General features: G+C 44.6%; 1 protein-coding gene across 1 annotated transcript in view; it reads right to left on the bottom strand.

The window, feature by feature from the left end:
- Positions 1-613: 613 nt before the first annotated feature.
- Positions 614-15,944, bottom strand: part of CASQ2 (calsequestrin 2) — a 29,258-nt gene continuing 13,927 nt past the window's right edge. The window contains exons 6-11 of the mRNA XM_083593743.1: positions 13,738-13,868; positions 10,152-10,197; positions 6,306-6,360; positions 5,315-5,415; positions 4,829-4,903; positions 614-1,021 (exon numbers count right to left, since the gene is read on the bottom strand). Coding sequence (XP_083449869.1) covers positions 851-1,021; positions 4,829-4,903; positions 5,315-5,415; positions 6,306-6,360; positions 10,152-10,197; positions 13,738-13,868 — 579 coding nt within the window. The 3' untranslated portion in view covers positions 614-850. The remainder of the gene's footprint in view (positions 1,022-4,828; positions 4,904-5,314; positions 5,416-6,305; positions 6,361-10,151; positions 10,198-13,737; positions 13,869-15,944) is intronic.

Here is a 15,944-nt window from a genome sequence, read left to right as displayed (position 1 = left end):
AGGGGGGCGCGGGTGGTGCTGTGGGTTAAACCACAGAGCCTCTTGGGCTTGCCAATCAGAAGGTCAGCGGTTCGAATCCCCGCAATGACGGGGTGAGCTCCTGTTGCTCGGTCCCAGCTCCTGCCAACCTAGCAGTTCAAAAGCACGTTGAAGTGCAAGTAGATAAATAGGGACCGCTCCGGTGGGAAGGTAAATGGCGTTTCCGTGCGCTGCTCTGGTTCGCCAGAAGCGGCTTAGTCCTGCTGGCCACATGACCTGGAAGCTGTATGCTGGCTCCCGCGGCCAATAAAGCGAGATGAGCACCACAACCCCAGAGTCGTCCGCGACTGGATCTAATGGTCAGGGATCCCTTTACCACACCTAAGGGGGACATAGCAGTGGTTTCTTAAAAACGTATCCTACAAAGTCTGCTTGATTATTCTCCTTGAGTTCACCCTGAGAGCTTGTTTTAAAAATACAAGTTGAGCAAAGCTCAACCCAAAACATTAAGATCTTTTTGCGATAATCCAAGAAGCTCTCAGCCCTTGTAAATAATCATCCTTCTTGCCACTGGGATAATTCCATGCTTTTTTCTGCTGCTATTACAAATAAACAGATCTGCAGAGAGCAAAAATGTCATGCAGTCACCTTTTTTATTGTCTTATGCTTGGGAAAGAGCTTTTGGAAGTTAGAATAGGAAATATGTTGGAGATGGGTACAAAGGAAAGAAAACAAGGCAGCAAGCCTTCAGTGACCCTTAGAAACAGACTTTGGAAGTCCTAAATGTCTTCCCTTTAAGGGAGAACACTGGGAGGCATAACATCTTGAGGAATATAAATTTAATGTCCGGATGCTTTCAAAGTGCCATAACCTAGTCATCGTCATCGTCGTCATCATCATCATCTTCATCTTCATCGTCTTCATCAACATCATCGTCTTCAGTGTTTATCTTCCCAGAAAGTACATCCTCTATCCAATCTTCCAATTCCTCAGCTGTTGGGAGGTCATCATCATCTCTGATATCCATCCAGACACTATCAGCCTAAAAGAAAAGGCAGTATAGAAAGAAAAATGAAGATTTGCTTCATGTAAAATAGCAGGAGATTGGGCCAAACTAAACATTTAAATCCTGATCTGCCCAATTATGTGTATAATGAGAGGTGTTAAAAGGTAAAGGGACCCTTGACTATTAGGTCCAGTCGTGGATGACTGGGGTTTTGGAGCTCATCTCACTTTACTGGCCAAGTCAGCCGGCGTTTGTCCACAGACAGTTTCCAGGTCATGTGGCCAGCATGACTAAGCCGCTTCTGGCAAACCAGAGCAGCGCACGGAAACGCCGTTTACCTTCCCGCTGGAGCAATACCTATTTATTTACTTGCACTTGATGTGCTTTCAAACTGCTAGGTTGGCAGGAGCTGGGACCGAGCAACGGGAGCTCACCCCGTCACGGGGATTCAAACCGTCAACCTTCTGATCGGCAAGCCCTAGGCTCTGTGGTTTAGACCACGGCGTACCACCTTCCAATTCCTTTAGGTGTTTTCTCCTCAGCTGAGGGAGAAAAGTGCTTAAAGGAGGTTGTGGGAAGGGTAAGCAGTGAGAGTCCAACTTTCCTTTTGGCTATCTGTCATAGATGCTTTCGCTGAGATTCCTGAATTGCAGGGGGTTGGACTAGATGACCCTTGAGATCCCTTCCAACTCTACAATTCTACGATTCTATGACTCCTCCCCCTTGCACTGCTTTTGCTCTAAGCACTGGCCCTTAAACTGTTCTGAAGTAAGCCCAGTTCATCCCCACTGGACTTTTGCTGAGTATTTGCAGAATCAGCCGTCTGAGATGTGCATGGAACAATACATGGCAATACATACATAGAAAGTTACAATGAATAGAAATAAAAGTTGCAATTCCCTCCGCACCACATTCCTTTTTGTAGTTGTCACAGGACCCCAGCCACACCCCTGCCCATGTGAGCACCTCACCACACTCGTTTGCTCTCCCCTTCCCCAGACTTTCCCACTGTCCCCAGGTGGAAATTCTTCATTTAACCCCCCTGACAGCCTCCATGAAACAATCTACGCTCTGCTGGACCTCGAGAACACCTTTGGCGTTTCAAAAGTTTACTTAAAAAATAAGAAGATTTTTCTTAGCGGGGGGGGGTGTGTGTTAGCATGGTTATATGCACATAAAATGGGACACGGGTGGTGCTGTGGGTTAAACCACAGAGCCTAGGGCTTGCCGATCAGAAGGTTGGCGGTTCGAATCCCCGCGACGGGGTGAGCTCCTATTGCTCGGTCCCTGCTCCTGCCAACCTAGCAGTTTGAAAGCACGTAGATAAATAGGTACTGCTCCGGCGGGAAGGTAAATGGCATTTCCGCGCGCTGCTCTGGTTCGCCAGAAGCAGTTTAGTCCTTCTGGCCACATGACCCAGAAGCTGTACGCCGGCTCCCTCGGCCAGTAAAGCAAGATGAGCGCTGCAACCCCACAGTCGTTTGCGACTGGACTTAACTGTCAGGGGTCCTTTACCTTTTGTGCACATAAAACATTCCCCAAAGGGCAAGGGAAATAAAACAGGATAAATACATCCACCTAGTCCTATCTAAAACTCTTTTTTATTTCCTCAAATTCTTTTAAGTAATATTATTTCAGTGGAGAGTTCTTAGGCTCTTCTGCCGGCTAGCAGCCCTAGCTTTTTCCTTCTGCACCAGGCTAGAGTTCTTCAGCTCTTCCTATATGCTGCTTCTCATCTCTGCAAGCACCCCCCACCATCTGGATCCCTGAGCTACCCTTTTGAAATCTCAATCCACAAACAAACCAGACAACAAAAAGTTCACCTTTGTCTCAATTCCATCTACAGACAAGATTTCAAGCAACCCACACTTTACCTCATTATTTTTAACACCTCCTGAAAGGTTTACCTGCCAGACAAAGTTGGCTCCAGTAAAATAATAATAATAACCATAATTCTCAAACCAAACTACATCCCAGATTTTTTTATTTCTTTGTAAACAGGAGTGCATCCGAGTCATTCCCTCAGCATCCCAGAACAGGATGAACTGTTTTTAACAAGTGACAGTTGGCAAGTTCTATTCTACATTAGTTGAGATTTTAGCATTGCCGTCGGTCCCTTCCAATTCTACAGTTCTATGAGGGGCTACCAATGACTCCCAATAAAAACCACTATCACCAAGAGAAGGCTTGTAAGTTGTTTTAATATTGTTTTTAATGCTGTCACCTGCTCTGGGACCTTAGCGTGAAGGGTCTGTTATGAATAAATTAGTAACAGAAAGGAGTATGGGAAACATGGAATAAAAAAGGAGGGAAACGATAAAAGGTATAAATGTAGGTGCCATACGGAGTCAGTTGATCATTGTATCTGGATTTGGGAGCAGACGGCCTCCAGTATGAAGTGTGGAAGATGGTTGGGAAAATAAAATGCTTGTAAAAATTTATTACAAGGGACATGGGTGGCACTGTGGGTAAAACCTCAGTGCCTAGGACTTGCCGATCGTATGGTCGGCGGTTCGAATCCCCGCGGCGGGGTGAGCTCCCGTCGTTCGGTCCCAGCTCCTGCCCACCTAGCAGTTCGAAAGCACTCTTAAGTGCAAGTAGATAAATAGGTACCGCTTTATAAGCGGGAAGGTAAACGGCGTTTCCGTGTGCTGCGCTGGTGCTGGCTCGCCAGTTGCAGCTTCGTCACGCTGGCCACGTGACCTGGAAGTGTCTTCGGACAGCGCCGGCTCCCGGCCTCTAGAGGGAGATGAGCGCGCAACCCTAGAGTCGGACACGACTGGCCCATACGGGCAGGGGTACCTTTACCATTACCTTTAAAAATTTATCAGGTGTAAGAACACAATTTGCAAACAGAAATACAAGACTGCCCTCTTTAGTTTGGTGGTTCCTATAGTCAGTTATAATAGTTTGAACAAGATATCTCACTCCTGACAGAACAGTGCTCTGCCAAATTGCTGAAATAAATGTTTGCTTTTCAAATTAAGAGCAATTGACAGAATCAAGCAGATAACGCTTTTTCTGGGCTGCTCCTCTTCAGACTGCATGCATACTCATGACAGCACTGAGTTTTCTGTGCCTCCCTCATGTCTTCCACTTGAACCGGGGAACCACCTATGGGCAGTTTGCTAATCTCACTGCTAGTGCTTCTCTAAGGGGCAGAGGCTGACTGCAATACAGAATGTTTTACAATATTCAGCCAGTTTTATTTCTGTCCTTAAGAGATTTCAAAGCTCAAATTTAGCTCTTAGAATCAATTACGCAAGGCAAGAATCTTGTCTAACTTATTCTGAAGTTCGACTTGTGAAACGTTCGACTTCCAAAGCACGGCTTCTGATTGGCTGCAGGAGCTTCATGCAGCCAATCAGAAGCCACAGAAGCCCCATCGGACATTTGGCTTCCGAAAGAACGTTTGAAAACCGAAACACTCCAAGTTTCTGATGGTTACCACTTTATTGACTTCATGAATCAAAGGAAAGATGCCATAACTGGGAATCAGCAGGCTTTCCTCCCCCCCCCACTTGCTACTGAACTGACTTCCAAGCTATCTACAATGGATCAGGGTTGGCGCCACCACAGCCATAAGTAGGACACCAGTCCTGAGTCTGAACATGTATATGATCATCCTCAACACGCAACTATAGTTCTGTCTCTGAAATAAGCAAGACTTAAGTTGGCAGAGGACTTCCTAGAAGTATACTGCAGTGGGATACCTGGAAGAAGAGAAGAGCATGGGTGCGCCAAACGAAGAAATCCAGTTTTTGGACTTTGGATAGCCCCCATGTCAGTTTGTCTCTTCCTTGAACCTAAAGCTACCAGGTATGTGAACTTGCTGATACTCACATCTGTGACGTTGACCACACCAATCTGTGGCTTGAATAGGTCGATCTTGAAGGTCTTTTCCCAGTACACAATGAGCTGTAGGAGCAAAAGAAAAGGGAAGCATTTCATATAGATATGGTGATTTATTAAGCGGTGCACACATCCAAGTTCACCCAAATAAATAATGGGGCCTGACAAGTGGGAGACTAGAGGGAAAGAAAGGTTGCCATCCAAATGTGTGTGTTATTTTTGCAAGACTTGGGCTGTTGTTCTCCATTTCTCGTTCAATATTTTCTTCCCCTTTCCTCCTTTGTCTCCACCAACACATTCCAGAAAGTAAGGGTTAATTTGAGCCAAGTACAGCTGGCAGAATGGTACTTTCCGTGCCAGAGTTCATCTCTAGGAGATTTGCCGTTGTAGAAGTGGATAGGAGGGTGCCTATGAATCTATCTGGAGCACTGGGAAAATTACAACAAAATGACAATAACGCCAGGCCATCGTACTCACCAGAGGAAAGTCATCTGGGTCAATCCACACAATGCTCAATTCAGGGTTGTCGGTATTGTCTTTAGCAACCTGCTTGACAATTTCCAGGAATTCAAAGCCATCTGAAAAGAAATACGGTCTAAGTTCCTCTCATGCATAGGTGTCAGATCAGGGTGAGAACAGGATGTCCCAAGCAACCCTGCCAGTGGCAGAAGAGAGTAAATAAAAAATATTGGCCCTCTGCATTTTCTCATTGCCATTCAACTGTCCTTTCTGTTCTGGACATGGGGAGTAGCCCGGTAATCTCTTCATTTCTTTGCCCATCTTCTCCTCTGCATGAAGAACCCGCCTCATGACTTAGATGGCATGTAAACAAAACATTACTGGAGCAACAAAGCCATGTTGGAAGCCCCTCCAAACAAAGGAGCTGAGCTGCAGGGAAAGGGTTCCTGTGAGCAGCAGCAGTTGGCTGTACAAAGTGCAGATTAGCTGGTGCCTCTGATATCACTGGCCCCCTTCCTCCAAATCCCTGAGGTAGTTTTGCAACTCAGGAAAAGCTGTACACTAATAATAATAATAATAATAATAATAATAATAATATTGAAATGAAGCAACATATTTGCACTGTCCGTAGCCATGAAATGCAAGAACTGTAGTCTCCGATAGATTTACACACTCTCACATAAAGGAAAGGTGTGTTCACAACAATTCTTTCAAACAGTAGTAGCTTGTTCTTGCATTTACGTCAGCAGTAAATTACTTCACATTTGTGCAGTTCAAACACAGCCAAAGCATGAGGGAGCAAATTATTGCTGCCTTTACTTTTGTCCCCAGGTAGAAAAGTATCACTGACCAAGTATGAATCCTACAGACATAGGAGGGTTAGAAATATCCAAGCAAATGGTTTTATTCCATGATCTGCTCTCTTGTGTTCTTGCACATAGGAAGGGATATGTTGTAATTTCCATTGATCTCTGAGCTCCAGAAAGGTGGACAAAGAAAGATCCCTTACCTGGGTCATCTTCTTCAGCAAATGCCACAATGTGAATGCCATCGAGGTCATCCTCCTGTGGACAAGAAACATGGGATTGGTGAGCGGAAAGTTAGGGACGACAGTGCACTAGGCATGGGGAGATGGACCTGAAGATCGGTCAACCAGAGAATGTCAAGAAAAATCTATGATTAGAAGTGTTTCTAGAAATTAACAGAAAGATAAATATGAACAGAATCAACAAAAAAAAATTAGGCAAAGTTCAGTGGGGAGCTGAAAATAAATGAGCAGACACAAGGTGGAGATACACTGGAAAGGGTTCTAAATGACTTGCCTCAATATGCTAATTCCGCATTTTATACTCATGGCTCCTACCAATAGAATGTCATCCTTGTTTGGGTCCAACAGCAGTCAATAATGACAACCTTACAATGAATTCCAGTCTTCATTGTAGACTGTCTCGCCAGAGTGGTGCATGCTCTGGTCATCTCCTGCTTGGACTACTGCAATGCACTCTACGTGGGGCTACCTTTGAAGGTGACCCGGAAACTACAACTAATCCAGAATGCAGCAGCTAGACTGGTGACTGGCAGCATCTGCCAAGACCACATAACACCAGTCTTGAAAGACCTACACTGGCTCCCAGTACGTTTCCGAGCACAATTCAAAGTGTTGGTGCTGACCTTTAAAGCCCTAAACAGCCTCAGTCCAGTATACCTGAAGGAGTGTCTCCACTCCCATTGTTCTGCCCGGACATTGAGGTCCAGCTCCGAGGGCCTTCTGGCGGTTCCCTCCCTGCGAGAAGCCAAGTTACAGGGAACCAGGCAGAGGGCCTTCTCGGCAGTAGCACCCTCCCTGTGGAACGCCCTCCCACCAGATGTCAAGGAAATAAACAACTATCTGACTTTTAGAAGACATCTGAAGGCAGCCCTGTTTAGGGAAGTTTTTGATGTTTGATTGTGTTTTTAATATTCTGTTGGAAGCTGTCCAGAGTGGCTGGGGAGGCACAGCCAGATGGGCAGGGTATAAGTAATAAATTATTATTATTATTATTCCTGTGATTGATTGGCAGGTTCCATGGTCCATAAGGCTCTTCCTCCACAAGTTATTTTTCTTGCAGAGGGATAAAGTGTCCCAGAACACATATGGCAAGCCACTTATTTATAATGACTCAAGCAGACTTGGGGAGTACATAGATTCTGTCTAAGACATGTAGCACAGTTACTAATCTGAACTGCACCTGAACAACCGTTGACTAAACATTGTATTTAGTCAATTCACCAGCTCTCTCCTGTGGCCCAAACCCCAGCAATCGAAAACTCCCAACTGAAAACTCCAGCCTTTTTCACACAACTCCATCATGTGGTCAGTGAATGTATAAATGGCAAGCAAGAACACATCAGATAGTGAATATCAGCAAATCACTCTGCCCAACCCTGATTGCTCCACATTGTTGTCGTTTAGTTGTGTCTGCCTCTTCGTGACCCCCTGGACCAGAGCACGCCAGGCACTCCTGTCTTCCACTGCCTCCTGCAGTTTGGTCAGACTCATGTTGGTAGCTTCGAGAACACTGTCCAACCACCTCATCCTCTGTGTTCCCTTCTCCTTGTGCCCTCCATCTTTCCCAACATCAGGGTCTTTTCCAGGGAGTCTTCTCTTCTCATGAGGTGGCCAAAGTCTTGGAGCCTTAGCTTCATGATCTGTCCTTCCAATGAGCACTCAGGGCTGATTTCCTTCAGAATGGATAGGTTTGATCTTCTTGCAGTCCATGGGACTCTCAAGAGTCTCCTCCAGCACCATAATTCAAAAGCATCAATTCTTTGGCGATCAGCCTTCTTTATGGTCCAGCTCTCACTTCCATTCATCACTACTGTACTTAAACCATAGCTTTAACTATACGGACCTTTGTCGGCAAGGTGATGTCTCTGCTTTTTAAGATGCTGTCTAGGTTTGTCATCACTTTTCGGAGGTAAATATGTATGGCTGAACACAAATGTTGGGCTTCCACACCATCAGGGATCTGCACCATCAGGGTTTTCAATTATTTGAAGAACAAAAGAAGCCTTCTGTATATGCAGTTGCATGCATGTAAGGACTCCTTTTATGCATTCAACTTTATACAGCAAGATGGAAAGGCCAACATAGGAGGCAAGATTGCATGGTTCTCCTGTAACTTAGTATGAGGAATGCTTACGAAGTTAAGAGGGCTCCCACCTTTCTACAAAATTCTGATGGCTATAACATTTCAAAGACTGTAGAGAGACTCCAAGTCATTAAGGACCATTAAAGTGGTTTCGTACAGGTCGTGATCACCCATAAAGTTTGTAAGGCAACCAAACAATCACAGAAGGTTCATTCTGGTGCTGTCCAAAAGTGAGAATTGAAGGGGACAGTTGGGGCATAGGAATGGGAGAAAGGAACAAAAAGATTCTGGCAGGGGTGTCTGTAAAATCTAATAAGAGGAAAAGAGAATTGAGAAAGGTTAGCATTTAAAAAAAAAAATCTGGGATGGTTTTCTTCCTAAAAGCCACAAGGTTGGCAGCAAGGCCTTGGGTATCTGGGCACAATGAAAATTATATTGGCAAAGGCCATCTGAGTTGGCAGTCAGGTTGTTTATTGTGCACCTGCTATGAATGTCATCTTGGAATTATACCATGGAAAACCCTCATGTTCCTTGTCTTCCACCAATCCCACCTTTCAATTTCAATTGGTATTAATGCAAGAGGAAAAAAATCCATCTAAATGCTAATTTCTTTCCCCTCTGAGCCCACCAGTTACAGAACCCCCATAAAATGAAGAGCTAAAAGAATAAGTGGAAAACATCTCTGGGGGAAGGTGGGGGAAGTGTAAGAACGAGGCTTTAGAGATGTTTGGAGCAGATTTACTACTGAAATGAGAGCAAAAATAGTCCACTGTAATGTGTGGTTTGTGTGTTTCTTTTCTTCCACCCCCCCTCCCCACAAGACAATTCAAACTGTCTTAGCACAAACACAATTCCAAAGTCGATAACTCATTAAACAAGTGGCAAAGGCTCATCTCTGATGCAGTGGAAGAAAACCGGGCTTCATTTTCCTAGCATCTCCCAGTGTGTTAGAGAACAGAGGCTGCCATTCAACTACCAATGGATGGATCTGTCCATTTTGGTTTATCTGTGCTTCAAAATCCCCCCCCCCCTTGATTTCGCTTCACCCTATCTCTGCATCAGTTTAGAATTAGTATTATTTTTTGAAGTCATCTGTATTCGTCTTCATGTGCCTTTCTCCTAATGCAGGTATGTCCAAAGTCCGTTCGGGGGGGCAGTTTATTCCAAAAAGCTCAACAACTTTAATCCTAAAAAAAGCTCAACAACTTTCAACTTTGGTCGGCCCTCTTTGAAAAAAGTTTGGGCCCCCCTATAATGCATGCATTTTGCTCATGATTTTGCCATATATACATATGACAAATTCTCTTATATTTGTGTACACTATTTTCATGAATACTGCCTTTGACTGGGGGGGGGTTGGTCCTTGAGGGTGCCCCCCTGGTGAGTGCTGGATAGCAGAGCTACACGAGTCCCAGGTTCACATACCCAAGCTTCAAGTAGCAAGTGGGGGGGGTGTAATTTCTTCCCAGTTCTTTGCTGCATGGCTGCGGTTTGCAGCTGTTAACATGCCCAGGAGATCCGAGGGCTGTGATTCTTCCTTATGACATAATTCACCTTCCCAGATGCCTTGGATTTGGTTGTAGCAAGCATAACAATTTTACCATCTACTTTGCATTCTGAGTCTTCTTTACGGGCGTGCTTGACAATGCAGCTAGACTAGATACTTCCTCACGAAAATATCCCCATCCCTATAGCTCCCAGTGCTCCCAGTTTGTTTCACTTACCCAGGTCTCAAACATATCTTCTGGGCGCAGCTTGCGCAGTGTGGCTCTGAAAAGAAAGAATAGAGACCTCAGTTTTATGGGTGAATCTGTATGGTGATTATGATTGTGAGATTCTGTGTAACAAAAGTAGACTCAGAAGACAGGAACTTCCACTGGCAGGCCTAAACCAGATTGACACAGTGGTCCATCTTTTTTTACAACTGCAGTAAGTCTGATTCCAAACCATACGGGAGCATCAGCAATTTCCATTAACACAAACAGCAACAACGTGGGAGCAAGGAGGAATAGACTCTATCCAGGCACAACATATCATGTACAGTGGTACCTTGGGTTAAGAACTTAATTCGTTCTGGAGGTCCGTTCTTAACCTGAAACTGTTCTTAACCTGAGGTACCACTTTAGCTAATGGGGCCTCCCACTGCCACTGCGATTTCTGTTCTCATCCTGAAGCAAAGTTCTTAACCTGAGGTACTATTTCTGGGTTAGTGGAGTCTGTAACCTGAAGCGTATGTAACCCGAGGTACCACTGAATTTTTTTCTTTTGTGAGTCCAGGCCCCACCCCCGCTTGGAGAGAAAATAATACACATGGACACAAGTATTTAGGTTAGTGGGCTAAGAAGGCCACAAATTTATTGGTTACAGAATGTGAGTGGCATTGGCTTAGGCATTGGATCGGACAGACTATACTTGACTCCTGCCCGCTCTGCCGGGAGTCACACAAGGGTTAACAACCAGTAGGGGGAACTTGTTGATGCAAATCAACTGGAAGCTTTCCCCTAGACTCACCGGGGGTCAAGCCATGGCCCTAGCCACCCCCAGGGCATAGGACAGGAACCACAACCGCAGGCTTCCTTTAACAGAATACCCTTCAAGGGGAGTGGCAGGCGATGGCCACAACCTCCTCTCCAACACACAACACGTTTGCCTAACCGCCAAACCTGACAAAGTTGTGACGATTTGCTATGAGGTAGGTGAATAAACCCAGTGGCTGGTGCCAATCTGCCAAGTGGAAAAAAAATCCTACCAGGCCCCCTGGACAACCAAGGCAGTGGCGTAGCGTGGGTTGTCAGCACCCGGGGCAAAGCAAGTAATTTGCGCCCCCTAACCCGTGGATTTGCGCCCCCTAACCCTAACCCCCAGATGTTGCACCCGGTGCGGCCGGCCCCCCCCTGCACCCCCCACGCTACGCCACTGAACCAAGGTGACCAACCAAAGTCCATAGCAAGGTCAAGAAAAGAAGGAAGAAACCTAAAGGAGGGTGGGCGGGTGATCCGAGGAAGCCAGGAACAAGAAGGGAGAGTCCGTGTGCCCGCGGTCATTCAAATACAGCTAAGCCACGCACCCACCCAGCCTTATAGGCTGGCTGGTGAGCGTCACATGGGCACAAGACTCAGAGATGCAGGGGGCTGAGTCATGCCCCCTGCCAGCGCGGGAAGTGGTTCCCGCTCACAACACCTCCCCTCCGTGAAGAGGAGAGGCCTTTTCTGATAATTTTTATTTATGATTTTCAATTTTATGCATTTCAATAATTTTACAATCATTTTAATGTTTTGAAACTCAACTTCCTTCCCCCTCTTTCTGCGGTTCCTTCAATTAATTTTTTAAATATTTTCTGCATATTCCAAATTAACTTAATCATTTATTCATCTACTTTAAATGCAAACTCTTATAAAACTGCAGGTTATTACAATAATCCTGCCAATGTTCTTATCTGTTTACAGTTTGTAAATATTCAATAAACCATTTCCATTCTTTTATCAAAAGTTTGTTATCTTGATTTCTTATTTTTTCTGGTAAGTTTCGCCATTCCTGCATATTCCACAAATTTTTGTATCCATTCTTCTTCCGTCAGGACTTCTTCTGATTTCCATTTTTGGGCAAGTAAAATGTATCTTTTTCTATCCACCTACTATTTGCATACGTTTAAAGGGTTAGCATCAATGGTGACCACCAACATCCAGAAGGATTTATGGTATTTTATGCCACCAAAGAATTTGGCAGAATCAACAGGAATGCGCTCCCTTTCCCTGTGAAAGTCATCTACTAAGGCAGCAAAGTTCATGTCTGTTCCATGACCAGACTTGAAGCCAGATTGAAATGGGCCTAGGAAATCAATTTCATCTAGGGAAACCTGGAACCAAGACGCCACCACCTGTTTCTGTTTGGGCAACACTTTGCCCCCTAAGGAACTATTTCAGACTGACCAATAGTTGTGTAATGCTGTCAAGTCCAGTGACAACTTTTCAAAAAGTGGCCTTACCTCCTCTTACTTGAAGCCAGATGGCATTATACCTTGCTAAAAAGAGAAATTGGGCACAACACAAACCTATGTGGCCAGACCTTCTCTGGCAGCTTTTATTAGCCAGGATGGGCAAGGATCTAAAGCACAGGTGGTGGGCCCATATCTCCACAAATCCTAGCTACATCCCTGGGCAACACAAGCTGCAAATAATTCTTCATTGCAATCCATGTACTGTATGTGTGTGGATGCAAACATGGCCATGCAGATTATAATGTTGTGTGCCACTCAGTAACCCTCCATTCTATTGTTCTTTTCACAAATAAATAAACCCTGCAGGATTTCCAAATTATTGGTGTATTGATACACCCCCATTTTGAGTTACCAAATATCTGCAAATCACTCATGAAGAGGTTTTTGTGCAGGCTGTGAGAAGGAAAAGAAGAAGAGGAGGAGGAGGAGGAGGAGGAGGAGGAGGAGGAGGAGGAGGAGGAAGAGTTTGGATTTGATATCCCACTTTATCACTACCCTGGCGTGCTCTGGTCCATGGGGTTACGAAGAGTCGGACACGACTAAACGACTGAACAACAACAAAGAAGTCTCCAAGCGGCCAACAATCTCCTTTCCCTTCCTCCTCCTCAACAAACACTCTGTGAGGTGAGTGGGGCTGAGAGACTTCAGAGAAGTGTGACTGGCCCAAGGTCACCCAGCAGCTGCATGTGGAGGAGCGGGGAATTGAACCCGGTTCACTAGATTACGAGTCCACCGCTCTGAACCACTACACCACAATAATCAATAATCACCACAATAATCACCACAAAGCAGGGCCTGTAAAACACAAGCCTTCAATAGGACGTTTGCCACTCTCAGATGAGAGACAGATTGGGAAGACAGACACCTGAACTCATACCCTCCGACATTTCTCTGATGAAAAAAGGGACGTCCTGTTCCATTATTATTATTATTATTATTATTATTATTATTATTATTATTATTATCCCACCCACCTGACTGGGTTGCTCCAGCCACTCTGGGCAGCTTCCAACATCTATAAAAACAGTAAAACTATTACAGGGCTGCTTTCAGATGTTTTCTAAAGTTTATAGTGTTACTAATCTCCTTGGCTTGGGAGTCGCACAACTCCATATCCGTCAACATTTCTCCATTTAAACTGGGATGGCCTTAGGAAAAGGGAGATGTTCTAGGATCAAATCAGAAACCAGGACGGCTTCTGTAAATCTGGGACGGTCCCTGGAAAATAGGGACCCTTGGAGGGTCTGCACTGCAACTGGGATGCCCTGACCCTATAGGACAAGGGGTACTATTCTGAGTTCCATGATTGATACCTTCTGTGCTCATTCACAAAATCAACCAGCTCTTCTTCTGTATATGGCTTGTCAGGGACATGGACCGGTTCATCCATAAAAGGCTCATAGAAATCCACCTCATTTAGCTTCAGGCCCAGTTTCTTTGCAACCTATAAACAAGCAAAGAAACGGGTAAATTATGGACATTTCTTTTGCTGAAAAACATTTCTCTCTAATATATTGTCAGCTCACACTGAACACTTTCTGAATGATAGAATTATTCAACATGTAAGTATGTGGAAAGTTAAAATACCGCAACAAAGAAATATAGCACTACATACTTTCATAACAACAAAAACACTGCTTTCATCAGAATCAGCAATGCTCTTCTGAAAACTAACAAAGCAAAACTGAATCTAGCAAGGTTGAATGCCAGATTTCATTTGCTTGTTCTTTAATCCCACATGCACAGTTTAAAAATCCCCTTTCTATATGCATATACAATAATTTATTATGATAATTTACATCTAGTCCAAATATTTTAAGCGGCTTGCAGCTAACAACATAAATAACAACATTAATAAGTTAAAGGAAGAACATCCACAGTTGCTAGGAAAAGATCTAAAACAAGTTAGCATTAAAAGCATCAGGCAATAAAAAATGTTTATCTGGTGCGGAACAGACATCAGGATCGGCAGCACTGAGTGAGTCTCCTTAGGGACAGTATCCCACAGCCAAGATGCCAGAACAAAAATACAACTTCACTGGTCACCATCCACCTGACTTCAAAAAATGTGGGAACTGAGAAAAGTGGAAACTTGGATGGCAAGGATACTGTTACATGTGGGCAGATTATAGGAGTGAATGACTATTTCACACAAATAAAGAAATACACAAGACCTTTATATGCCCCTTAACAACTATGAAACACTGTACATAAAAAGAAGCAAGCTAAGAAAATGCAAAAGAAATCAAATACACTCCTCATCTTCTTTTTAATTTCATTCCAAGTCATCAAGGTTTGAGTATCAAGTCCCAATATAAATGGCAAGAAAAACTGTGGCCCACACCCCACTTCATCAGATGAATGAAGTGTTATCCTGAGTTGCAGGTACACAGATAGGGTGCGAGATTGTAAAAAGTAAGGTCAGAGGGAGATTAATTTTTGAAAACTACAGATAATGATAATTACATTCTCAGCAGCAGTAATTCACAAAACAATTTTGATAACACAGACATCAGCTCAACCACCCGGCTCTCATAAGCCATTCTTGAGTTAAAAGGTAAAGGTACCCCTGCCTGTATGGGCCAGTCGTGTCCGACTCTAGGGTTGTGCGCCCATCTCACTTAAGAGGCCGGGGGCCAGCGCTGTCCGCAGACACTTCCAGGTCACGTGGCCAGTGTGACAAGCTGCACCTGGCGAGCCAGCGCAGCACACGGAAACACCGTTTACCTTCCCGCTGGTAAGCGGTCCCTATTTATCTACTTGCACCCGGGGGTGCTTTCGAACTGCTAGGTTGGCAGGCATTCTTGAGTCACTATACCAATAATTTAGGAACTTTCATCACTTTGTAACTAATTTAAGTGCTACTGCCTCTGTAACTTTTCTGACTGATGTATGGTAAAGCACATGACTCTGACCTTTGGAGAGTTTGTAAGTAAACTCTAAACGTGTTTACTAAATGTGGTCTTTTTCCTGTGCTGGGGGGAATGGGAAAGTTTGGAAAGAAACTTTTGAAGTGGACATTCTGGAATTTACTTGGTAGGGGATATTTAAAATGTCTAAGAGCCTATGTTTCCACACATTACTTTGCTGCATATTTTGTGACTTTAAACCTCTGCTAAGGTTGTCTCTCCAAAGAGTACTTGCCCCAAAATTGAATCTTGGCATTCAAGAATTCTCCTTTACACACACACATACACACTTGCACCAACACCTAGGACCCTGTACAGTAGTTCTTGCAAGCGACGCAGTGAACAACTGGCAAACTCGCTGGCCATGGGAGTATTGCATGACTTGGGGGCCAGCAACCTTTTTCAGCCATGGGGCGGTCCACCGTCCCTCAGACCATGTGGGGGGCCGGACTATATTTTTTTTGGGGGGGGGATTGAACAAATTCCTGTGCCCCACAAATAACCCACAGATGCATTTTAAATAAAAGCACACATTCTACTCATGTAAAAACACGCTGATTCCCGGACCGTCCTCTGGCCGGATTGAGAAGGTGATTGGGCCACATCCAGCC

This window comes from Podarcis filfolensis, assembly GCF_964270895.1.
Source record: "Podarcis filfolensis genome assembly, chromosome: 17".
In the NCBI taxonomy this organism is placed as follows: domain Eukaryota; kingdom Metazoa; phylum Chordata; class Lepidosauria; order Squamata; family Lacertidae; genus Podarcis; species Podarcis filfolensis.
This window is presented reverse-complemented; position numbering and strand designations above follow the sequence as displayed.